The sequence below is a fragment of the Columba livia genome, chromosome 25 (genome assembly GCF_036013475.1).
Source record: "Columba livia isolate bColLiv1 breed racing homer chromosome 25, bColLiv1.pat.W.v2, whole genome shotgun sequence".
Lineage (NCBI taxonomy): Eukaryota > Metazoa > Chordata > Aves > Columbiformes > Columbidae > Columba > Columba livia.
Genome location: NC_088626.1, coordinates 4187439 through 4210902, shown reverse-complemented (window position 1 = coordinate 4210902; position 23464 = coordinate 4187439). Strand labels below are relative to the sequence as shown.

The 23464-nt window shown below is 48.2% G+C and overlaps 3 protein-coding genes and 2 long non-coding RNA genes across 5 annotated transcripts; all 5 read right to left on the bottom strand.

Annotated features, from left to right (window-relative positions):
* Positions 1 to 1708: 1708 nt before the first annotated feature.
* LOC135576321 (uncharacterized) lies at positions 1709 to 2896 on the bottom strand. Its single transcript, XR_010467983.1, has 4 exons — positions 2732 to 2896; positions 2572 to 2640; positions 2224 to 2301; positions 1709 to 2132 (listed from the first exon to the last, which is right to left on the bottom strand). It is a non-coding gene; the product is annotated as an uncharacterized LOC135576321 (long non-coding RNA).
* A 3120-nt stretch (positions 2897 to 6016) lies between these two features.
* Positions 6017 to 9815, bottom strand: LOC135576320 (gastrokine-1-like). Its single transcript, XM_065040723.1, has 6 exons — positions 8390 to 9815; positions 7985 to 8038; positions 7566 to 7706; positions 7238 to 7348; positions 6613 to 6754; positions 6017 to 6301 (listed from the first exon to the last, which is right to left on the bottom strand). Exons 1-6 carry the CDS (start codon positions 8450 to 8452, stop codon positions 6195 to 6197), a joined length of 618 nt encoding a protein of 205 aa, XP_064896795.1. The 5' UTR covers positions 8453 to 9815; the 3' UTR covers positions 6017 to 6194.
* A 3047-nt stretch (positions 9816 to 12862) lies between these two features.
* On the bottom strand, positions 12863 to 13436 carry LOC135576319 (uncharacterized). Its single transcript, XR_010467982.1, has 3 exons — positions 13376 to 13436; positions 13216 to 13284; positions 12863 to 12945 (listed from the first exon to the last, which is right to left on the bottom strand). It is a non-coding gene; the product is annotated as an uncharacterized LOC135576319 (long non-coding RNA).
* Positions 13437 to 15732: 2296 nt separating this feature from the next.
* LOC135576318 (gastrokine-1-like) lies at positions 15733 to 18604 on the bottom strand. The gene is made up of 6 exons (XM_065040721.1): positions 18309 to 18604; positions 17904 to 17957; positions 17485 to 17625; positions 17157 to 17267; positions 16521 to 16662; positions 15733 to 16210 (listed from the first exon to the last, which is right to left on the bottom strand). The coding sequence occupies exons 1-6, from the start codon at positions 18369 to 18371 to the stop codon at positions 16104 to 16106; spliced, it is 618 nt and encodes a 205-aa protein (XP_064896793.1). The 5' UTR covers positions 18372 to 18604; the 3' UTR covers positions 15733 to 16103.
* Positions 18605 to 20353: 1749 nt separating this feature from the next.
* LOC102085574 (gastrokine-1-like) lies at positions 20354 to 23198 on the bottom strand. The gene is made up of 5 exons (XM_005505235.3): positions 22941 to 23198; positions 22046 to 22171; positions 21480 to 21587; positions 21081 to 21222; positions 20354 to 20713 (listed from the first exon to the last, which is right to left on the bottom strand). Exons 2-5 carry the CDS (start codon positions 22115 to 22117, stop codon positions 20616 to 20618), a joined length of 420 nt encoding a protein of 139 aa, XP_005505292.2. The 5' UTR covers positions 22118 to 22171; positions 22941 to 23198; the 3' UTR covers positions 20354 to 20615.
* Between the last annotated feature and the right edge of the window lie 266 nt (positions 23199 to 23464).

Sequence of the window (23464 nt, the reverse complement as noted above, 5' to 3'; positions counted from 1 at the left end):
AGCAGTAGTTTCCTGTCTTCTGTAAAGCTTTAATGGTGACTGTAGGACACGTGGTTAATTTAAGCTTTTGCTGGAATAAAAAAGCTGGGAGATGTATTAAGCATCACGATGTGTTATGAGATGGTAAAAGTGGGAATTGATGGACATGAGGTTGACGTCATTTTGTGAACAGCCCCCAATGTTTCCTCTCTCTGCAGCTCTCCCTCCTGGCCCAGCTCCGCAGGCCGGTCCCACCAGGGAAGCTGTGTCGCCCCAGCCCGACGGAGCGTCCCCCGCCCAGCTCCCTGCCCGCTGGCACCGCGGCATCCACCTCCCTGCGTGCCCTGACATGAAGTTCGGCGCAGAACTGGTGAGTGCCCAGACAATTGTGCTGCTCAACTGTGTTTATTGTTATGCCGCGTTCCCAGCTGCCTTGGCCTTGGCTTCGCGGCGCCTGCGGAGAGAAGAGGCTGCTGAGGCCCCGCCGTGGCCGTGGTGCCGGGGGGTGCGAGGCTGCGGGGCAGCGCTGGGCGACCCGTGGGGTGCGGGCACCCAGCTGCACGGGGGAGCTGCAGTTGGAGCTGCAGGGACACCCTGGCCGAGGTGAACACCTGGGATTTACAGCAGGACCCAAGAGGGTGATTTCTGCTCGTAGGAACACATCACTATTGTGATTCTCCCTGTCCATGGCAATGTCATCCCTCATTTTTCTTCCTGACCTTGCTCTGCGTACGATTGTTGCTGGGTCAGCCCTCGTCGAGGCTGGGGCACTTTAAACTAAAACTTGGAAAAGGAAGAGCGGGTTTGGAAAAGAGCAGCCAGAAGCTGAGCGCAGGTTAAGCCATCTTTCAGCAGGAACCTCAGTGGAGTTTGGCCAGTAACTAAGTGGGCACTTCAGAATATCCTGCCTCTAAATGTTTCAAGGCTAATGGCCGCCATCTGATACAGGAGTTTGGCAACACCCCCTGCTCAACAACTCACTTTTGTATTCTCCTCTTGCACAGCCAGCATGCACAAAACAGCACTATCCCAAACAGGATGGAGCCCAAGACCCCCACGACAGCTTCTAAGCAGTGGTTCTTGTAGGTCGCGGTGTCAGTAGTATTGTTCTTATTCTTGACGCTCCAACCTGGATGAACAATTATGTACCTCAGTGTGTCCTGCACACTACGGCTGATCTCACATGAGGTCTGACAGCAGTTTGACCAACTGTCCCTTGGAGCGAGACAGACAAAAACCATCCCTGTGTCAGGGAATGCCACCCCCAGCTCTCCCTCCCCGGGGAACCCACACCCCAGGAGGACAGAGTCCGGCCCATGGGGAGACACCTGAACCCCGCTCCCCCCTTTGCCTTTGCTCCAGCACGGGCACTGCTTGCATGCCCCCAGCCTTCAGGCCTTGTCTCCCACTTCTGGCCCTGCAAGGCTGCTCCGTACCTGGAATCTTGTCAAGGAGGCCGTTGATTCCAGCCTGGCGGGCTTCCCCGGGGTTGGGCAGCTCTGCCAAGAATCACAGAAAGGTAAAGCCTCAGCAGAGGATGCAGGAGTTCGGGGCAGGTTCCCCCTAAACCGTGCTCGATCTCTCAGTGCATCCCTTTGGACCTCAGTGCACAGGAGGGACCCCTCCCTTGTGCTGGGGGGGCACTCAAGGCAAGAGTTTGGCTGCTGAAGAGCCTGCAGACACAGGGATTTTGGTTCATGACAGTGGATGACCAAAGGACAGCAATTACCTGGCATGCCTCGTGATTTCATTGTCCAAGTCCCTTCATCGTAGATCGGCACTACCTGGTCTCCTCTTTTCTGAAACGCCACGGTCTCCCCAGTGTCATGGCTCAGGTCTTTAGAAAGAAATGGAATCAGTTTAATGAGAAGTAACCTCTTCAAGAACCAATATCTTCAGGAGGCAATATTTCTCAGAATACATTGATAACACTCAGAAACAAAGCCAGAGCATTTGAGGGTGTCAATTTAGTCAGGGAAAGCGCCCTTCTGAAGAGCATGTGTATCTAAACCTCCACTTCCCAAGTCTTCTGCTCTAGAGCGATATATACCCACCATGCTCTACTTTGTCCAGTTCCTCCAGGACTTGGTTGAGGACTGATTTATGCTGGGAAGACTTTCGTCTTAATACCTTAGGCCTTGTTTCTTGTGGACCTTAACAGAAAGTAGAAAGTTAAATTCCTGAGCAATAAAAAACCGAAAACAAGTGCTCAGCCCGTGAAGTCAGCCAAGGCTGAGCACTCACCCTTGCGATGCCAGGTGAGCTGTGGTTCGGGACCCACGTGAGGAGCTGGAAAAGCCCTCCCTGTGCTCACACCTGCACCTGAACAGCCACGAGAAGTTTCCATTAGACCTTGTGACACACACCACAGAACAGCTCGTTCTGCAGGCTCACGGCCTAGGTCTTGAAAAAGAAATTGAGTCTGTTTAATTACAAGTAACCTCTTCGAGAACCAATATCTTCAGGAGGCAATATTTCTCAAAATACATGGACAACACTCAGAAACAAAGTCAGAGCATTTGAGGGTGCCAGTTCAGTTGGGGAAAGCGCCCTTGTGAGAAGCACTTCTGCTGAAGAGTGATATATACCCACCATCGTTGACGATTGAGGGATGCTGGGAAGCTTTTTGTACTCCTGCCTTAGGCTTTGCTCTTTGATGACCTTAACGGAAAGTATGAAGTTAAGTTCCTGAGAAATAAAATACTGTACACGAGTGCGTAGCCCGTGAAGTCAGCCAAGGCTGAGCACTCACCCTTGTGACGCCAGGTGAGCTGCGATGCTGGAAAAGCCCTCCCGGTGTTCACACCTGCAACTGAACACCCAAGAGAAGTTTCCGTCACACACTGTGATGCATACCATCATCACTGAATAGCTTTGAGCTGGCAGCTCCCGAAGGAAGCAAAAAGCCACGACGTACCCATGAGACGGCCCTGAGTGTCAGTTCCGGAAGCCAGTTGGTACCCTAGAAATCCCTTGCGTCCAGCCGTGTCTGCAGACAGACACAACAGAGAAGCTCCCAGGAAATATTTCAATGGATGTCTTCAGAATATTAAACCATAAATGCTCACTCGTTCAAGCAACAGACCTGAGGGATTGCCGTGATGCTTCTGGACAAGAGCCGGCTGTGGAGTTGCAAGGCCGTCGGCTACAGGAAGATCTGGAATCAAGCACATTCCGTTAGATTTTGTCATCTGCTTCTTTCTCAGTGACCTGCGGTAAAATGTGGAGGAGATCAGGTGGGACCCAGACGTGGGTGGAGGTTTTCAAAGCTGCTGAGGGACCGGGGTGACCTGCTTGCTGGCACCTGGTAGCTCTTAAAATACTGTTTCCAGGCTGTGTGCAACACCCCTCAAGTGCTGGATGGACAAACACATGGATCCTCGTGGATTTCTTACCTGGAGATCTCTGGGCTGGGTGCCTACAACCTCTTACCCGCCTTCTGAAAACGAGTGCTTAGCCCGTGAAGTCAGCCAAGGCTGAGCACTCACCCTTGTGACGCCAGGCGAGCTGCGACGCTGGAAAAGCCCTCCCGGTGTTCACACCTGCACCTGAACACCCACAAGAAGTTTCCATCACACACTTTGATGCATACCATCATCACTGAACAGCTTTGAGCTGGGAGCTCCCCAAAGAGGATAAAAGCCACGACGTACCCATGAGACGGCCCTGAGTGTCAGTTCCGGAAGCCAGTTGGTACCCTAGAAATCCCTTGCGTCCAGCCGTGTCTGCAGACAGACACAACAGAGAAACTCCCAGGAAATATTTCAATGGACGTCTTCAGAATATTAAACCCTAAATGCTCACTCGTTCAAGCAACAGACCTGAGGGATTGCCGCGATGCTTCTGGACAAGAGCCGGCTGTGGAGTGGCAAGGCCATCGGCTACAGGCACATCTGGAATCAAGCACATTCTGTTAGATCTTGTCATCTGCTTCTTTCTCAGTGACCTGCGGTGACTGGAGGGGAGGTCAGGTAATGATGTGGGACCCAGACGTGGGTGGAGGTTCCCAAAGCTGCAGAGGGTCCATGATGACCTGCTTGCTGGCTCCTGGCAGCTCTCAAAATACTGTTTCCAGGCCGTGTGCAACACCCCTCAAGGACTGGATGGACAAACACATGGATCCTCGGGGATTTCTTACTGGAAATCGTTGCACTGGGTGCCCACCCCCGCCCTCCTGCCTACCAGTTTCCCGTTGTCTGCACGGCGCTGCCCCGACCTCCTGGGCTTGCAGAACCAGGAGGAGGAGGATAAGGAGTGAGGTGACCCCCCACCCCTTCATCGTGGCTCTGCCACTAGTTCTGCCACAAATATTGCTGCTGCTGTGGCCACTGCAGCTGCTGCAAATAACTGCTGCTGCTGTGACCACTGCCGCTGCTACTGTAAATGACGCTGCTGCTGTGACCGCTGCTGCTGCAAATGCTGCTGCTGCTTTGGCCACTGCCGCCGCTGCTGTAGATGCTGGCGCTTCTGCTGCTGCCGCTGCAAATGCTGCTGCCGCTGCAGATGCTGCTGCCGCCGCTGCTAACGCTGCCAGCACTGCCGGAGCGGTGTCCGTGCACAGGACTACACACCAGGGTGTGACACAGAGCGGCTCTGTGACCTCACAGTCCAAGGTGCAGCCCAGGATACCATGGGCCTTCTGAGCTGCCAGCTCACAATGTCGACTCACGCCCAAATTTTCATCCCCCAGGGCTATTCCATGGTCTCAAAAGCCATGCAGATGATGGAATGGTTGGAGTCCCTGAGCAGATCAAGAGCCTGCAAGCGCAATGGTCACGTTGAGATATTTGGAATACATCTGTGATCTTAAATCTGGGCAGTTTTATTACATGGGCTTTACAGTAGTCATGAGTTTTCCTTTCTTCACGCCTCATTAGAGTACCATATAGATTTATAGATGCCATATTTCAAATGGAGTAAAACTTGTAGGAATTGATGCTCCTTAGTTCATATTCAAGCCATAGAGTGGAATGTCCCATGATACACAAGTGTCTTCATTGCGCTGGCATCCTTAAAAATGCTCTTTTCTTGTGTTGGTGGGTTGGGACTTAAGTCAGACAATACCAGATCCAGTGACACAAAGGCCTTAGCAAGCAGGGCAGCACAGTGTGGTATAGATCAGTGTCCCGGTATGGATCCACTTCATCCCTGCTTCTCAGAAAAGAAAGTTTTGTGCAAGCTAATAGAGAAGTCAACTGGCAACATCCGATGAATTTGTCGCTTTTCCCAAGGAACGAGCATCAGGACGCAAAGAAACGGCCCCAGGTTGTGCCAGGGGAGGCTGAGGTTGGATCTTGGGAACAATTTCTTCCCCAAAGTGCTCTTGGGCTTTGGAACAGGCTGGCCAGGGCAGTGCTGGAGTCACCATCCCTGGAGGGGTTGAGCAGCCGCAAAAGTGAAAATCCCTTCTCAGCTTTGATTGTTGCCTCTTTCTGTCGTGTTCAGCCTCAGCCTGAGTAGAAGGGGAGCAGATGGTGTGTAAGGGGATTCCAAGAACGTGTGTAACAGCAAAAGGAAGGAGATGAGCAGCAACAAACTCCTGTGTGTCTCCTCTACAGGGACTGGTGTGTGCTAAGGCAGGGAAATCAGCTGCTTTGGCCTGAGATGGGCCAAAGTGAACTCTTTCCCCTCCTCAACTGCTGCAGAATAAACCTCTGGGGATGGGTGGGAGGGGAACAGAAACTGCGGGATGTTGCATGGCTGTTGTTCTGAGAGAGAAATTTATGTTCACTGGGTAACGCAGGGCATCCTGCCATTTTTGTTAGAGCAGAGGCAATACAGGACTCCACTCTAGGAACACACCAACTCTCTAAATCCTACCAATTAGACTCCTTTTCCCTGAGGAAGGACTGAAGTCTGCAGATCTTATTTGTAATGGCCACACTCTGATGCTCGCCCACCCCTGTGGTTGTGCCCTGTGTCAAGATCAGGCTTTTGAAAGAGCATTTGAAGGGCTCAAAAGGGGTAGGTACAATCAAACTATGTTTCTGGATGTGCTCATAGATGTGGAGGGTACAGCAACAAGAAAGTAGCCAGAGTTAATCCATGCTAAGGCGCTTTATTGAAAGTTGTGGTCAACAATTGACCTGTTTCAGCATTAGAATCATGAGGAAGGGAGTTCTTGGCAGAGGAGATGTCAGGGCAGAACAGCATCGGGGTTGGCTTTGTGCAGCAGCGATCGAGCATCCCTAAGTGTTTCCAGAAAGGTGAGATTTTCAGACCTTGATGTTGACGTTGTTACGGCAGTAGTTCAGCTGCACAAGGTTCAGGATGTTGAGTCTAGTGCAGGCTCCTTCGTTGTAGATGGGTTGGAGTTGGAGTTCTTTAAAAACAAGAAAAGCAAAAGCAAATGCCATGAGATAAGGTGTTAAGTGATCTGTGCACTCTTTGGCAGCCCTTAATACTGGCACGTTGCACTCGTGTTCTAAGCAAATTGAGCCTTCTCAAGTACCGACGCGATGACTAAAGAAAAACAAACATGAGGGGCTGGAAATGCTGCTGTCTCCAAATGCAACACCCTGCACCTGATCTGAAGAGCATCTTTGTCATACAGGGTTTGCAGACAATCAGCCTGCAGTAAGGCTCCGGTTCATACCGGTTAGTTACAGAGATAATTCATTTGCTTGTACTCACCAGGAACTGGAGAAGCCAGTACGGTTGTGGACTCTCTGCAGGTGTTGAAGATGTCAGGTCCATAAATCCTGAGGTCAGGGACAACTCTCTGGCCGAGGACGAATGTGATCACACGAGTCGGTTGTATTTGACCCTTCAGACCCTGAACATCAAAGCACAGAATGCAGCACGATGAGTGCCTTGGCCCCTGGGTTGCTGTGCATGTTCCTGTGTCTGGATGGTGACTCGGTGTTTGGTGTTTTCCTCAGCAGTGTATTTAGTGTGGGCTTTTCGTCCCCTGGGTGACTCTGGGGCCCTTGGCAAGCGCTGAATTCAGCTCCTGCGGCAGATGTTCCTGAGGGAGTCCAGGTGCCGGGAGGCTAAAGAGAGCAACCTGCCAACCTAAACCTGCTCAGGGAAAACCGTCCCCGTGGCCAATTCCCAGGCAACGTTACTGTTCAGAACAACAGTCCTGCTGCTTGGAAAATCTCATCCTCTAACAAAGAAAAAGCAGAGGGAAGAAACAGCTCGATGAACTCCAGGGTAAAGATGTAGGCAGCCGGAATGAGTGGGATTGATATTGAATTTATCCAGAACACTGCAAACGCATGAAAACCCCCACTGCAAGCATCGTTTCTCATCTCACCTGGAAGCCCTGAACCACTGTGGGGAATGTCTCAAAGGTGGGTAGAAGGTTTCTGTTCATTGTGGAAATGAGGCAAATTCCTTCGGACATCAGTTCGGTTGCAATAAAGCCCTGGAAAATAAAGTTATTCACAACTAGGAATTCAGTTTTTAATAATTAAGATTGGAATTAAAATTGCATTCAAAAAGTCATAAATGCAGAGAGTTGTTACTGGCACACTGGGACCGAAAACGTTAAGACTAAAGAAACAAGTCCTGTGTTTTAGTCAGCTTTAGCAGAGCTCGTCTCTCTGTGCATTTTCTGCACAAGCTTGCTCCTTGCCACTCACCGTGTTGAAGTTCCAAATGGTTTTCCATGTCCCAAATTCGCTCCTTTGCTCGACAATGACCACACGCGATTCCCTGTTGATGCTCAGGATTTGGACGCCGCCATTAACTCTGATTTCCCTGGTGACTTGCTGGTTCTGAAACTAGAACACACAATGAAAAACACTTTAGACTTGCAAGTTAGTCAGTTCTCTCCCCCAAGCTTTAGAAAATCACTGCTATAACAGAAGGAATGTGGGCTCACTGTAAGCGCCTACACTGACCGGAGACAAATGGTCGTCTGGAGGTTTTAGAGGTTTATGCATGAAAGAAGGTTCAGATTTCTCTGTGCCCAAGGGATGGGACAGAAGCAAGGAAAGCTCCAGTAGCAGGGCCCAGAGAAACAGCGACAAGGTGTGTGAGAGCTGGTCCCTGTACTCACGTATTCAGCGAGGGCTGGAGTCAGCAAGAGTCCGAGCAGGACGGTGGTCACAACCTGAAAGGAAAAGCAAAACCAAGAGTGTAACTGCAGCTCTGGCTGACACAGCTGGTCAGGAGAATCCGAGGGCCTTTTTCCTTGCTCCAGGTGTGCAAAAGTGTTGACAAAAATGGACATGGGTTAGGCTTCCTGTAGATCGAATAATGTGCAGTTAAACCATTATCAAAATCCTTACCTCCTCGTCTGATTAGTTTACTGGGGTCTGAGTTGCTCACTGTGGAGGACAAAACCCTCCCCAGAGATTTCCCTTTTTTTCTAGAGACACTTTGCTAAAGACACTTCAGAGAGACAAAGGCAATGGTGTCGAATCAACGTTGTAGTGTATAAGGAAAAAAGCCGCATACTCACGGTGAGTTTCATCTTGACTGCAGAGCGGATGCTGGTGCAGGTGGAATGAGCAACGGGAACCATCCACTTATACACGTTTTCGGCATTAGGTGTGGAGCGGTTTGGTGTTGAAATAATTCTGTCATTTGTATCTCTGTCTGCGTGTCACTGAAAATTGTTTCCTGCTGTAAGTACTTCATCAATATGGGGATTGTACTTGTGCAGATTTTGGCCAGCCAGAGTCTGGTTGTTATCAGATAAGAATCCATTTGCAGTGGATTTTTTTTAATAGGAACTTTCCGGCCTTTACTAATTACTTTTGAAAATTCACATCAAACTTTAGAGCAGACATAGGCTATGGGTTTTTTGAAAAAATGCCTTAGAGTCGACAAAGTAAATAAAAGACCTTGTACCTTCCAACATGTGCTCTGAGGTACCATGTAGCCATAGAGTGCACCAAAGTACAGGTGCCAAATATAACAGTGCCCCTGGAAATTGTTTTACAATAAATAGGTAATTCAATCCTGTGGGTGTCTGTTACTTTAGGTGGCAACAATAATGTTTTTCACCTTGCCCCAACTTATTTTCTGTGATGTCAATTCTTCTGGAAATCGTGCTTGTTCAGTTAGGGAGGGTCATGAATGCTTGGGCTTTTGTGTCCCGTTGGTCAATTTCCTTTTGTGTGCGAACTGTGGCAGAGAATCACTGAAAAGGTTCCAGAATGACTTGTCAACACACATTATTTTAGAGAAGAGTGTTTTTGCGGTATAAAGTCCCCGTTCGCAGTCCCGCCAGCGCGGCGCAGGGCAGGGGCAGCGGCGGCGGGAGACGCTGAGGGGCCGCCGGGCCCTGAGGGGAGAAAAAGGGGCGGGACAAAGGGCGGGAAGAGGCGGCTGAGGCGGCGGCGGGGCCGGGGCTGCTGCGCCGCAGGGACCCGCAGGGCCAGCCCCGCACTTGTCGCGTTCCGCTTCATTCGCTTACAGTACTTTAAGTATTTTTGTTCGCAAAAGACTCTTGTTAGGCGTCTTGTTGGTGTCTCGAATGAGAATATCTCTTCTTCTGCTTAAAACAAAATAAACTTCCCTCAGAGATCAGGCTGTCTCAGCATCCTGAATGTGAGAAAAGCAGCGCAGCAGAACTGAGGAGAAAGTCCTGTGACTTTGTAATGCTAATGGGTGGCCTTTGCAATTGAAAGGACAGTTTCAATTAAACGAGGAAGGGTGAAGAGCAGTTTTTCCAGGCAGCCCGAGTTTCTGAAGTGATGTTTGTAGATCATGGAAGTTGTGTTTACTGGTAAAGCTTGGGCCTCCTCCTTGTTGAGCAGGATCTTTTCTTGCAAGGTGAGCAGCTCCACATTTCTGCGCTGTTAAGAATATCTATCTATCTATGTGCAGACATGGAGAGTTTGAGAGTCCCAGTATTGCCGTCTCTTCAGGTTCACCGGAGTCTTTGCTGCCATGTCTCTGCTCAGCAATCTCTTTTTGAGTCCCCTTCTCTTCCTCGGCAGTCTAAATTTGAATCCATTGAAATCTGAATAATTATTATCATTGTGAAATGTCATGAGAGCCCCGTCAGTGCAAGAAACCTGCCAAAATGTGATATGACAATTAAATTCCTGTGGTCTGTAAGCAGCAGACACTTTGCTTCGTTGGTTACTACTGGAATATGGGATTTCCTTCTGACAGACCACTTAATGCTCAGAAGCTCATTTAGATGCTTATTGTGAATGTATGAGATTTAATCACCAACTATGCAGATACAAAAAGTTCCGCTTTCCTGTGGGACCAGTATCACAGCACTCTGACACACGGCATTTGACACTTGTCAAAACAAAATAATAAAATATAGCAGTAAATAGCATCAAATTAATATGTCAAGCCTCCAGGAAGTTACTTGGAAGTAATGGTAACAAAGCCTCTGTGTTTCAGTGAAACAGAATAGCGTTCAAAAATTAAGAAAATCAGCAGACTGACAGGAAACTACTTTATTTTGATGAAACTATTTCAATGAAAATGTTTCAGTTGGTGAATAAAGCTGAATAAAGCACTCCACACCTGCAGAAATTACCATGGCCCGTGATATAAACATAACTTGGACTTCCTTCATGAGTTTAAACTTTTCACACACATACATATTTATTGATCTGGAATCTAAAAAAGGCGTTTTCTCAGGTCTCTTGCTCCATACATTGCAATTACTGTCAGAAAGAAATGGCAGCTCATACAAAGAAATCGTGGCCCGTGTTCAGCAGCACGTGGTTCAGCAGCACGTGGTTCAGCAGTAGTTTCCTGTCTTCTGTAAAGCTTTAATGGTGACTGTAGGACACGTGGTTAATTTAAGCTTTTGCTGGAATAAAAAAGCTGGGAGATGTATTAAGCATCACGATGTGTTATGAGATGGTAAAAGTGGGAATTGATGGACATGAGGTTGACGTCATTTTGTGAACAGCCCCCAATGTTTCCTCTCTCTGCAGCTCTCCCTCCTGGCCCAGCTCCGCAGGCCGGTCCCACCAGGGAAGCTGTGTCGCCCCAGCCCGACGGAGCGTCCCCCGCCCAGCTCCCTGCCCGCTGGCACCGCGGCATCCACCTCCCTGCGTGCCCTGACATGAAGTTCGGCGCAGAACTGGTGAGTGCCCAGACAATTGTGCTGCTCAACTGTGTTTATTGTTATGCCGCGTTCCCAGCTGCCTTGGCCTTGGCTTCGCGGCGCCTGCGGAGAGAAGAGGCTGCTGAGGCCCCGCCGTGGCCGTGGTGCCGGGGGGTGCGAGGCTGCGGGGCAGCGCTGGGCGACCCGTGGGGTGCGGGCACCCGGCTGCACGGGGGAGCTGCAGTTGGAGCTGCAGGGACACCCTGGCCGAGGTGAACACCTGGGATTTACAGCAGGACCCAAGAGGGTGATTTCTGCTCGTAGGAACACATCACTATTGTGATTCTCCCTGTCCATGGCAATGTCATCCCTCATTTTTCTTCCTGACCTTGCTCTGCGTACGATTGTTGCTGGGTCAGCCCTCGTCGAGGCTGGGGCACTTTAAACTAAAACTTGGAAAAGGAAGAGCGGGTTTGGAAAAGAGCAGCCAGGAGCTGAGCGCAGGTTAAGCCATCTTTCAGCAGGAACCTCAGTGGAGTTTGGCCAGTAACTAAGCGGGCACTTCAGAATATCCTGCCTCTAAATGTTTCAAGGCTAATGGCCGCCATCTGATACAGGAGTTTGGCAACACCCCCTGCTCAACAACTCACTTTTGTATTCTCCTCTTGCACAGCCAGCATGCACAAAACAGCACTATCCCAAACAGGATGGAGCCCAAGACCCCCACGACGGCTTCTAAGCAGTGGTTCTTGTAGGTCGCGGTGTCAGTAGTATTGTTCTTATTCTTGACGCTCCAACCTGGATGAACAATTATGTACCTCAGTGTGTCCTGCACACTACGGCTGATCTCACATGAGGTCTGACAGCAGTTTGATCAACTGTCCCTTGGAGCGAGACAGACAAAAACCATCCCTGTGTCAGGGAATGCCACCCCCAGCTCTCCCTCCCCGGGGAACCCACACCCCAGGAGGACAGAGTCCGGCCCATGGGGAGACACCTGAACCCCGCTCCCCCCTTTGCCTTTGCTCCAGCACGGGCACTGCTCGCATGCCCCCAGCCTTCAGGCCTTGTCTCCCACTTCTGGCCCTGCAAGGCTGCTCCGTACCTGGAATCTTGTCAAGGAGGCCGTTGATTCCAGCCTGGCGGGCTTCCCCGGGGTTGGGCAGCTCTGCCAAGAATCACAGAAAGGTAAAGCCTCAGCAGAGGATGCAGGAGTTCGGGGCAGGTTCCCCCTAAACCGTGCTCGATCTCTCAGTGCATCCCTTTGGACCTCAGTGCACAGGAGGGACCCCTCCCTTGTGCTGGGGGGGCACTCAAGGCAAGAGTTTGGCTGCTGAAGAGCCTGCAGACACAGGGATTTTGGTTCATGACAGTGGATGACCAAAGGACAGCAATTACCTGGCATGCCTCGTGATTTCATTGTCCAAGTCCCTTCATCGTAGATCGGCACTACCTGGTCTCCTCTTTTCTGAAACGCCACGGTCTCCCCAGTGTCATGGCTCAGGTCTTTAGAAAGAAATGGAATCAGTTTAATGAGAAGTAACCTCTTCAAGAACCAATATCTTCAGGAGGCAATATTTCTCAGAATACATTGATAACACTCAGAAACAAAGCCAGAGCATTTGAGGGTGTCAATTTAGTCAGGGAAAGCGCCCTTCTGAAGAGCATGTGTATCTAAACCTCCACTTCCCAAGTCTTCTGCTCTAGAGCGATATATACCCACCATGCTCTACTTTGTCCAGTTCCTCCAGGACTTGGTTGAGGACTGATTTATGCTGGGAAGACTTTCGTCTTAATACCTTAGGCTTTGTTTCTTGTGGACCTTAACAGAAAGTAGAAAGTTAAATTCCTGAGCAATAAAAAACCGAAAACAAGTGATCAGCCCGTGAAGTCAGCCAAGGCTGAGCACTCACCCTTGTGATGCCAGGTGAGCTGTGGTTCGGGACCCACGTGAGGAGCTGGAAAAGCCCTCCCTGTGCTCACACCTGCACCTGAACAGCCACGAGAAGTTTCCATTAGACCTTGTGACACACACCACAGAACAGCTCGTTCTGCAGGCTCACGGCCTAGGTCTTGAAAAAGAAATTGAGTCTGTTTAATTACAAGTAACCTCTTCGAGAACCAATATCTTCAGGAGGCAATATTTCTCAAAATACATGGACAACACTCAGAAACAAAGTCAGAGCATTTGAGGGTGCCAGTTCAGTTGGGGAAAGCGCCCTTGTGAGAAGCACTTCTGCTGAAGAGTGATATATACCCACCATCGTTGACGATTGAGGGATGCTGGGAAGCTTTTTGTACTCCTGCCTTAGGCTTTGCTCTTTGATGACCTTAACGGAAAGTATGAAGTTAAATTCCTGAGAAATAAAATACTGTACACGAGTGCGTAGCCCGTGAAGTCAGCCAAGGCTGAGCACTCACCCTGGTGACGCCAGGTGAGCTGCGATGCTGGAAAAGCCCTCCCGGTGTTCACACCTGCACCTGAACACCCAAGAGAAGTTTCCGTCACACACTGTGATGCATACCATCATCACTGAATAGCTTTGAGCTGGCAGCTCCCGAAGGAAGCAAAAAGCCACGACGTACCCATGAGACGGCCCTGAGTGTCAGTTCCGGAAGCCAGTTGGTACCCTAGAAATCCCTTGCGTCCAGCCGTGTCTGCAGACAGACACAACAGAGAAGCTCCCAGGAAATATTTCAATGGACGTCTTCAGAATATTAAACCCTAAATGCTCACTCGTTCAAGCAACAGACCTGAGGGATTGCCGCGATGCTTCTGGACAAGAGCCGGCTGTGGAGTGGCAAGGCCATCGGCTACAGGCACATCTGGAATCAAGCACATTCTGTTAGATCTTGTCATCTCCTTCTTTCTCAGTGACCTGCGGTGACTGGAGGGGAGGTCAGGTAATGATGTGGGACCCAGACGTGGGTGGAGGTTCCCAAAGCTGCAGAGGGTCCATGATGACCTGCTTGCTGGCTCCTGGCAGCTCTCAAAATACTGTTTCCAGGCCGTGTGCAACACCCCTCAAGGACTGGATGGACAAACACACGGATCCTCGGGGATTTCTTACTGGAAATCGTTGCACTGGGTGCCCACCCCCGCCCTCCTGCCTACCAGTTTCCCGTTGTCTGCACGGCGCTGCCCCGACCTCCTGGGCTTGCAGAACCAGGAGGAGGAGGATAAGGAGTGAGGTGACCCCCCACCCCTTCATCGTGGCTCTGCCACTAGTTCTGCCACAAATATTGCTGCTGCTGTGGCCACTGCAGCTGCTGCAAATAATTGCTGCTGCTGTGACCACTGCCGCTGCTACTCTAAATGATGCTGCTGCTGTGACCGCTGCTGCTGCAAATGCTGCTGCTGCTTTGGCCACTGCCGCCGCTGCTGTAGATGCTGGCGCTTCTGCTGCTGCCGCTGCAAATGCTGCTGCCGCTGCAGATGCTGCTGCCGCTGCTGCTGCCGCTGCCAGCACTGCCGGAGCGGTGTCCGTGCACAGCACTACACACCAGGGTGTGACACAGAGCGGCTCTGTGACCTCACAGCCCAAGGTGCAGCCCAGGATACCATGGGCCTTCTGAGCTGCCAGCTCACAATGTCGACTCGCGCCCAAATTTTCATCCCCCAGGGCTATTCCATGGTCTCAAAAGCCATGCAGATGATGGAATGGTTGGAGTCCCTGAGCAGATCAAGAGCCTGCAAGCGCAATGGTCACGTTGAAATATTTGGAATATATCTGTGATCTTAAATCTGGGCAGTTTTATTACATAGGCTTTACAGTAGTCATGAGTTTTCCTTTCTTCACGCCTCATTAGAGTACCATATAGATTTATAGATGCCATATTTCAAATGGAGTAAAACTTGTAGGAATTGATGCTCCTTAGTTCATATTCAAGCCATAGAGTGGAATGTCCCATGATACACAAGTGTCTTCATTGCTCTGGCATCCTTAAAAATGCTCTTTTCTTGTGTTGGTGGGTTGGGACTTAAGTCAGACAATACCAGATCCAGTGACACAAAGGCCTTAGCAAGCAGGGCAGCACAGTGTGGTATAGATCAGTGTCCCAGTATGGATCCACTTCATCCCTGCTTCTCAGAAAAGAAAGTTTTGTGCAAGCTAATAGAGAAGTCAGCTGGCAACATCCGATGAATTTGTCGCTTTTCCCAAGGAACGAGCATCAGGACGCAAAGAAACGGCCCCAGGTTGTGCCAGGGGAGGCTGAGGTTGGATCTTGGGAACAATTTCTTCCCCAAAGTGCTCTTGGGCTTTGGAACAGGCTGGCCAGGGCAGTGCTGGAGTCACCATCCCTGGAGGGGTTGAGCAGCCGCAAAAGTGAAAATCCCTTCTCAGCTTTGATTGTTGCCTCTTTCTGTCGTGTTCAGCCTCAGCCTGAGTAGAAGGGGAGCAGATGGTGTGTAAGGGGATTCCAAGAACGTGTGTAACAGCAAAAGGAAGGAGATGAGCAGCAACAAACTCCTGTCTGTCTCCTCTACAGGGACTGGTGTGTGCTAATGCAGGGAAATCAGCTGCTTTGGCCTGAGATGGGCCAAAGTGAACTCTTTCCCCTCCTCAACTGCTGCAGAATAAACCTCTGGGGATGGGTGGGAGGGGAACAGAAACTGCGGGATGTTGCATGGCTGGTGTTCTGAGAGAGAAATTTATGTTCACTTGGGTAATGCAGGGCATCCTGCCATTTTTGTTAGAGCAGAGGCAATACAGGACTCCACTCTAGGAACACACCAACTCTCTAAATCCTACCAATTAGACTCCTTTTCCCTGAGGAAGGACTGAAGTCTGCAGATCTTATTTGTAATGGCCACACTCTGATGCTCGCCCACCCCTGTGGTTGTGCCCTGTGTCAAGATCAGGCTTTTGAAAGAGCATTTGAAGGGCTCAAAAGGGGTAGGTACAATCAAACTATGTTTCTGGATGTGCTCATAGATGTGGAGGGTACAGCAACAAGAAAGTAGCCAGAGTTAATCCATGCTAAGGCGCTTTATTGAAAGTTGTGGTCAACAATTGACCTGTTTCAGCATTAGAATCATCAGGAAGGGAACTCCTGGCAGAGGAGATGTCAGGGAAGAACAGCATTGGGATTGGCTTTGTGCAGCAGTGATTGGGCATCTGTACGTGGTTCCAGAAAGGTGAGATTTTCAGACCTTGATGTTGACGTTGGTACGGCAGTAGTTCAGCTGCACAAGGTTCAGGACGTTGAGTGTAGTGCAGGCTCCTTCGTTGTAGATGGGTTGGAGTTGGAGTTCTTTACAAACAAGAAAAGCAAAAGCAAATGCATGAGATAAGGTGTTAAGTGATCTGTGCACTCTTTGGCAGCCCTTAATACTGGCACGTTGCACTCGTGTTCTAAGCAAATTGAGCCTTCTCAAGCACCAAAGCGATGACTAAAGAAAAACAAACATGAGGGGCTGGAAATGCTGCTGTCTCCAAATGCAACACCCTGCACCTGATCTGTAGAGCATCTTTGTCATACAGGGTTTGCAGACAATCAGCCTGCAGTAAGGCTCCGGTTCATACCGGTTAGTTACAGAGATAATTCATTTGCTTGTACTCACCAGGAGCTGGAGAAGCCAGTACAGTTGTGAACTCTCTGCAGGTGTTGAAGATGTCAGGTCCATAAATCCTGAGGTCAGGGACAACTCTCTGGCCGAAGACGAATGTGATCACACGTGTCGGTTGTATTTGACCCTTCAGACCCTGAACATCAAAGCACAGAATGCAGCACGATGAGTGCCTTGGCCCCTGGGTTGCTGTGCATGTTCCTGTGTCTGGATGGTGACTCGGTGTTTGGTGTTTTCCTCAGCAGTGTATTTAGTGTGGGCTTTTCATCCCCTGGGTGACTCTGGGGCCCTTGGCAAGCGCTGGATTCAGCTCCTGCGGCAGATGTTCCTGAGGGAGTCCAGGTGCCGGGAGGCTAAAGAGAGCAACCTGCCAACCTAAACCTGCTCAGGGAAAACCGTCCCCGTGGCCAAATCCCAGGCAACGTTACTGTTCAGAACAACAGTCCTGCTGCTTGGAAAATCTCATCCTCTAACAAAGAAAAAGCACAGGGGCCACGGTAAGGACGTAGGCAGCCAGGATGTCGGGGATTGAGACTGGCTTTAAAATGAGGGTGGAATTTTATCCAAGGGTTATCTACAGCGGCACAAACCCATGAAAACCCCCACTGCAAGCATCCTTTCTGATCTCACCTGGAAGCCCTGAACCACTGTGGGGAATGTCTCAAAGGTGGGCAGCAGGTTTCTGTTCATTGGGGAAATGAGGCAAATTCCTTCGGACATCAGTTCGGTTGCAATAAAGCCCTGGAAAATAAAGTTATTCACAACTAGGAATTCAGCTTTCCCATAATTAAATTTGGATTAAAATCACATTCAAAAAGTCATAAATGCAGAGAGTTGTTACCGACACACTGGGACAGAAAACGTTAAGACTAAAGAAACAAGTCCTGTGTTTTAGTCAGCTTTAGCAGAGCTCGTCTCTCTGTGCATTTTCTGCACAAGCTTGCTCCTTGCCACTCACCGTGTTGAAGTTCCAAATGGTTTTCCATGTCCCAAATTGGCTCCTTTGCTCGACAATGACCACACGCAATTCCCTGTTGATGCTCAGGATTTGGACGCCGCCATTAACTCTGATTTCCCTGGTGACTTGCTGGTTCTGAAACTAGAACACACAATGAAAAACACTTTAGACTTGCAAGTTAGTCAGTTCTCTCCCCCAAGCTTTAGAAAATCACTGCTATAACAGAAGGAATGTGGGCTCACTGTAAGCGCCTACACTGACCGGAGACAAATGGTCGTCTGGAGGTTTTAGCGGTTTATGCATGAAAGAAGGTTCAGATTTCTCTGTGCCCAAGGGATGGGACAGAAGCAAGGAAAGCTCCAGCAGCAGGACCCCGAGAAACAGCGACAAGGTGTGTGAGAGCTGGTCCCTGTACTCACGTATTCAGCGAGGGCTGGAGTCAGCAAGAGTCCGAGCAGGACGGTGGTCACAACCTGAAAGGAAAAGCAAAACCAAGAGTGTAACTGCAGCTCTGGCTGACACAGCTGGTCAGGAGAATCCGAGGGCCTTTTTCCTTTATCCAGTTGTGCAAAAGCGTTGACAAAAATGGACATGGGTTAGGCTTCCTGTAGATCGAATAATGTGCAGTTAAACCATTAACAAAATCCTTACCTCCTCGTCTGATTAGTTTACTGGGGTCTGAGTTGCTCACTGTGGAGGACAAAACCGTCCCCAGAGATTTCCCTTTTTTTCTAGAGACACTTTGCTAAAGACACCTCAGAGAGACAAAGGCAATGGTGTCGAATCAACGTTGTAGTGTATAAGGAAAAAAGCCGCATACTCACGGTGAGTTTCATCTTGACTGCAGAGCGGATGCTGGTGCAGGTGGAATGAGCAATGGGAACCATCCACTTATATACGTTTTCGGCATTAGGTGTGGAGCGGTTTGGTGTTGAAATAATTCTGTCATTTGTATCTCTGTCTGCGTGTCACTGAAAATTGTTTCCTGCTGTAAGTACTTCATCAATATGGGGATTGTACTTGTGCAGATTTTGGCCAGCCAGAGTCTGGTTGTTATCAGATAAGAATCCATTTGCAGTGGATTTTTTTTTAATAGGAACTTTCCGGCCTTTACTAATTACTTTTGAAAATTCACATCAAACTTTAGAGCAGACATAGGCTACGGGTTTTTTTGAAAAAGCGCCTTAGAGTTGACAAAGTAAATAAAAGCCCTTGTACCTTCCAACATGTGCTCTGAGGTACCATGTAGCCATAGAGTGCACCAAAGTACAGGTGCCAAATATAACAGTGCCCCTGGAAATTGTTTTACAATAAATAGGTAATTCAATGCTGTGGGTGTCTGTTACTTTAGGTGGCAACAATAATGTTTTTCACCTTGCCCCAACTTATTTTCATGATGTCAATTCTTCTGGAAAGCCGTGCTTGTTCAGTTAGGGAGGGTCATGAATGCTTGGGCTTTTGTGTCCCGTTGGTCAGTTTCCTTTTGTGTGTGAACTGTGGCAGAGAATCACTGAAAAGGTTCCAGAATGACTTGTCAACAGCACATTATTTTAGAAAATAGTTTTTTAATGTATAAAGTCCCCGTTCGCAGTCCCGCCAGCGCGGCGCAGGGCAGGGGCAGCGGCGGCGGGAGACGCTGAGGGGCCGCCGGGCCCTGAGGGGAGAAAAAGGGGTGGGACAAAGGGCGGGAAGAGGCAGCTGAGGCGGCCGTGGAGCCATGTTTATGATGGTCCAGCTTTATTAGTTTACAGTAATGGAAGTGGGTTTTTTTTCTCTAAAGACTCTTCTTAGACCTGGTGTTGGTGTCTCGAATGAGAATATCTATTTTTCTCTTAAAAAAAAAAAAAAAAAATTCCTCATAGATCAGGTTGTCTCAGAATCCTGAATGTGGGAAAAGCAGCCACAGAACTGGGGAGAAAGTCCTGTGACTTTGTAATGCTAATGGGTGGCCCTCAGAATTGAAATTACAATTGTAATTAAATGAGGAAGGGTGAAGAGCTGTATTTTCCAGGTAGGCCAAGTTACTGACATGATCATTGTAGATCATGGGAGTTGTGTTTAGTGGTAAAGCTCAGGTCTCCTTGTTGAGAAAGATCTTTTCTTGCACAGTGAGCAAGACATGGTTCATGTAACTTTTAATGAAATAAAAAAAGCTAGGAGATACATGAAGCATCGCAATGCGTAATATGATAGTAAAATGAGGATTGATGGACATGCAATTGAATTAGCTTTGTGAAAAGCTGGACAAATGTTTTCTGCCCTCCCCTCTGGAAATCTTTCCCTGGAAAATGCAGGGTTATGTTGGAAAAGGAGAGGAGACGTTCTGCAGAAACTCCCCAGCACGTCAGGCTGGAACTTTGTTTAAAAACTGAACCATATGGTTGCTTTACATTGCAGGTGTTAAAATATTTTGGATGACATTTTGCTTCAGTTTTCAGGTCAACTAACTATTACAGAACCCAACTTTAGGCCCATCGTTTGACTCCTTGACATTTCCAACTCCACTTTTAATTGGTATGGGTATGCTTTTTTTGCTGCCTGTGTTAAACATTGATCAAGCATTGTGAACTAACATCTATATTCAACTCCAAACTGCATTTAATACACGTATTCTATGATTTGCAGCTTGATTTCTGGGTTGATCTGTCTATTTGTAATTGGCCATACTGCATTGCAGTGCTTATTTTGAAAATCACACAGTGTAGTACCTGGCGTGCTACCAAGAAGTTAAAATATCTCAGCTACACATATTTCTGTAAATCTGGATTTCATATCACCTTACATATGGTTGTGCAGTAGATCCAGCACCACTTGCTTTGAGTAGCGATGAATAATTGCTTAGAGTAGCACATGAAAAATCTCACTGGGAAATTGTACAGGATGAAGTTTAAATGCCAAAATTGGGATTTTGCAAGAAGACTAGTTTAGCAACCTGTCTTGGGAATTGCTTCCATGTTTTTAAAGGATTCATAAAAACACAGGGCAGACCAATGTAGGTTGATGATAAATTTTACTGAGACACAAGAGCCTCCTTCACAAGAGACATGTGAATGATTGAGAAAGTGATCAAGAGAAGATTATCAAGGAGAAAAGTCGTGTTCATGGGTACAAAGCTCTAAGAATATTCTTCCTCAAAACTTCATCAGGAATAAATAATCACAGTAGTAGATGGGCAGTTTATTAATCTTAACTTTCAAGCAGGAAACATTTTGCTTTGAGAGGTTTGAACCTGAAAGAAAAGGAAAAACTGATTAGACTTGGACTGACACAATAAGAGGACAATGTGGCTTATATAGCTCTACTTCATATTGGAAGCTCGTATTGTATATGCGGGAAGCTGCCTACAAAACTCAGACTGTCAACAGCTGAATCCCAAAACCTTCCAGCAAAAGCCTGGTCTGGTCTGCAGTTGGGTGCAGCAGATGGACAGACCTGCTGCTTTTCTTTATGTACGCGTTTGCTGATTTCTGGAAAATCATAGGGCAACCTCAGGATTTCAATAACAGTGTTACAAACAGGGATGTATAATGTTTAAGTGAAGGTGAACAAGTTACTCTTTATTTTGTCACACAAAGCACTGTCACTGGGATACTCACCCACAGTTGGGTAAGCCAGGTAAGCGGGGATTCCTCTGCACAGGGTTTGGATGCGTTTTCCATATCGGCGCAAGCTTTGGAGTCTGTTTCTGGAGATAATGAAGCGATTCTCCCTGGGGAGATATTGGCGAGAACCGGGTCCCTAAGCATCAAAGAAACAAACACATGAAAGTGCATTTAGAAAAATAAAACCTGGCATTCAGTACCTGTACGTGCATCTTTGGGCATGGAGAAGGGGTTATTCAAGTGCAGCGCAGCTTTTGAAAGCCTGAACTCAAGTGGCTCAGCCCTGCTGAGAATCTTGTCTTTGGTTCTTGGAGCCTTTTCTCCTCTTGGTGGGTCAGGGGTGAGTACTTTGCACATGGAATTGTTTTCTCACTGTGTTGTTCACTGTCGTACCTTGTGTCCTTGAGGTGCTGCAGGAAACCGTCTATCATGTAAAAACCTCCTGTCCATTTTAGCAACGATGCAGGCGTGTTTTGAAAATACCTTGGTTGCAACGTAGCCCTGTTAACATACAAAAAGCTCATTGTTGCGGATAATATACAGTGAAAGATAAGTGGGTTGCCAGATAGAAAGACGGGCTAAAAAAAAAAAAAAACCAAAAGCTTTCTACAGTGCAAATAGTCATAGGGAAGGAAAATATTGTTTTTTCAATTATGCTGTCTAGGTAAATGTGTCATGGGGAATGATGAGGGACGTTGGGGACAGGGCAAGTGAATTGTGAATTGCCTTCCCCAGCAGTGCCACGTGTACGATACGTCATCCCAAGACTTGAGTCAGGTGAAGGAATTCACTGCTGGAGGTGCCTGCAGCACAGACAGCGCAGCAGCAACAACGAAATGGTTAAATGAGAACGCTTTCTGCATCTCCTCTAAAATCCTGTTAAGTTTTGTTGGAGTTTAGGGTTTTTTTTAAACCATTTAATAGTTTTCCATTTCTGAGCCATGGTGGCCACCACTTACAGTCTTGATGTCCCAGGCAGATTTCCAGCCCTCCAAACCCTCCTCAGAGTCGACGCAGACCCCAGTGTCCATGACGTAGCGGAGCGAGTTCTCACCATGGTGCTTCTTAAAGTTTTCCGTGTCATTCTGGTTTGTGAAGAAGTTGAAAGGAGGTGTAAGGATTGAGGTGTGCACATTCCCCATAGTCTTTCACTGAAGAAATCAATAGTTCTAGTGCCCATGCTTTGCAAAATTAGTGTTCTTCAAGAGGAGAGATAATTTCTGGCCACAGAGGGGAGGCTGGGAAGCCACTAATGCTGTTGGGTCAAACCTCACATTCATGCTGTATCCAGCCCTGGTTTTCCTGTGCCTGCTGCATCCAGCTCAGCAAGACAGCAGCTTTAACAGTACGGCTCTATGCCTCTGCAGGCCTATGAGACCAGGTGGAAAAGAACATGGTTTCATTTAAACTCTGGAGAATTCCCTTTAAAGTTAAGCACTAAATGGGATGTGCAGAGCCAGACTTGCAGAAAAATTTCTGGGAAAATAAAATGCTTCCTTCTTGCTCTTTCCCCGGCAGGACCTTGTAGGCAGAGGGTTATTTACAGTATTTCACTGTATGTTGTGGTCAGATCCTTCATGCTAATAGTATTGTTTCCCTGAACAGAATTATTTTCAGTATTTATACCAACCTCAAGACAAGATTTGATTTCATATCTAGCAAGTGTCTCTTTCCCTTGATCTATCAAGCACTGAAACATTTTCTGTGGTGTAATAATAACAACCAAAAAAAGACAGTTTCCTGCTAGGTATCAGTCTTTAAAATCCAGCATCCCTTTCAGAAAAGCTTTTTCAGAGGCCACAGCTAGAGGTTCCTATGGCAGCAGCGTATGAGCACACACAGCTCCGGACTTACCCTGTTAGCAAGGGCTGGAGCCAAGAGAACTCCCAGCAGAGAAGCCACCACAATCTGAAATGCACAGTTGAGATTCACAACATTGAATATTGTGACTGCTTGTCTTACATCCACTTATTTGCTGTCATAACATTTTTATTTCCTGTTTAGCTTTGTGCACATGCTCAGTGGAGACTATTGATTTGCATCTGAGCCGTGAATGAGAGGACATTGCCCTTCCAACATTCCACGGGTGCGTCTCACCCCGTAACACAGCACTTCTCTCTTGCACGTTTGAGGAGGCACACGGCGTGAGGTCCCTGCCAAAAGTGACATTTCACCCGTGCAGTAACGACCCATTTGTCATTTTTACTCCATAATCCCTACATCAATCAGTAATGGCTCACTAGGCGCCAAGAAAGACTCCGAATACTTTTCCAGCTGTCCACCTTCATGATTTTTATGAGAAAGTGATACAAGTACTTACAGTGAACCTCATTGTGATGGTAGGTGAGGCACGATCTGCTGGCAATTGGTGTGTACTC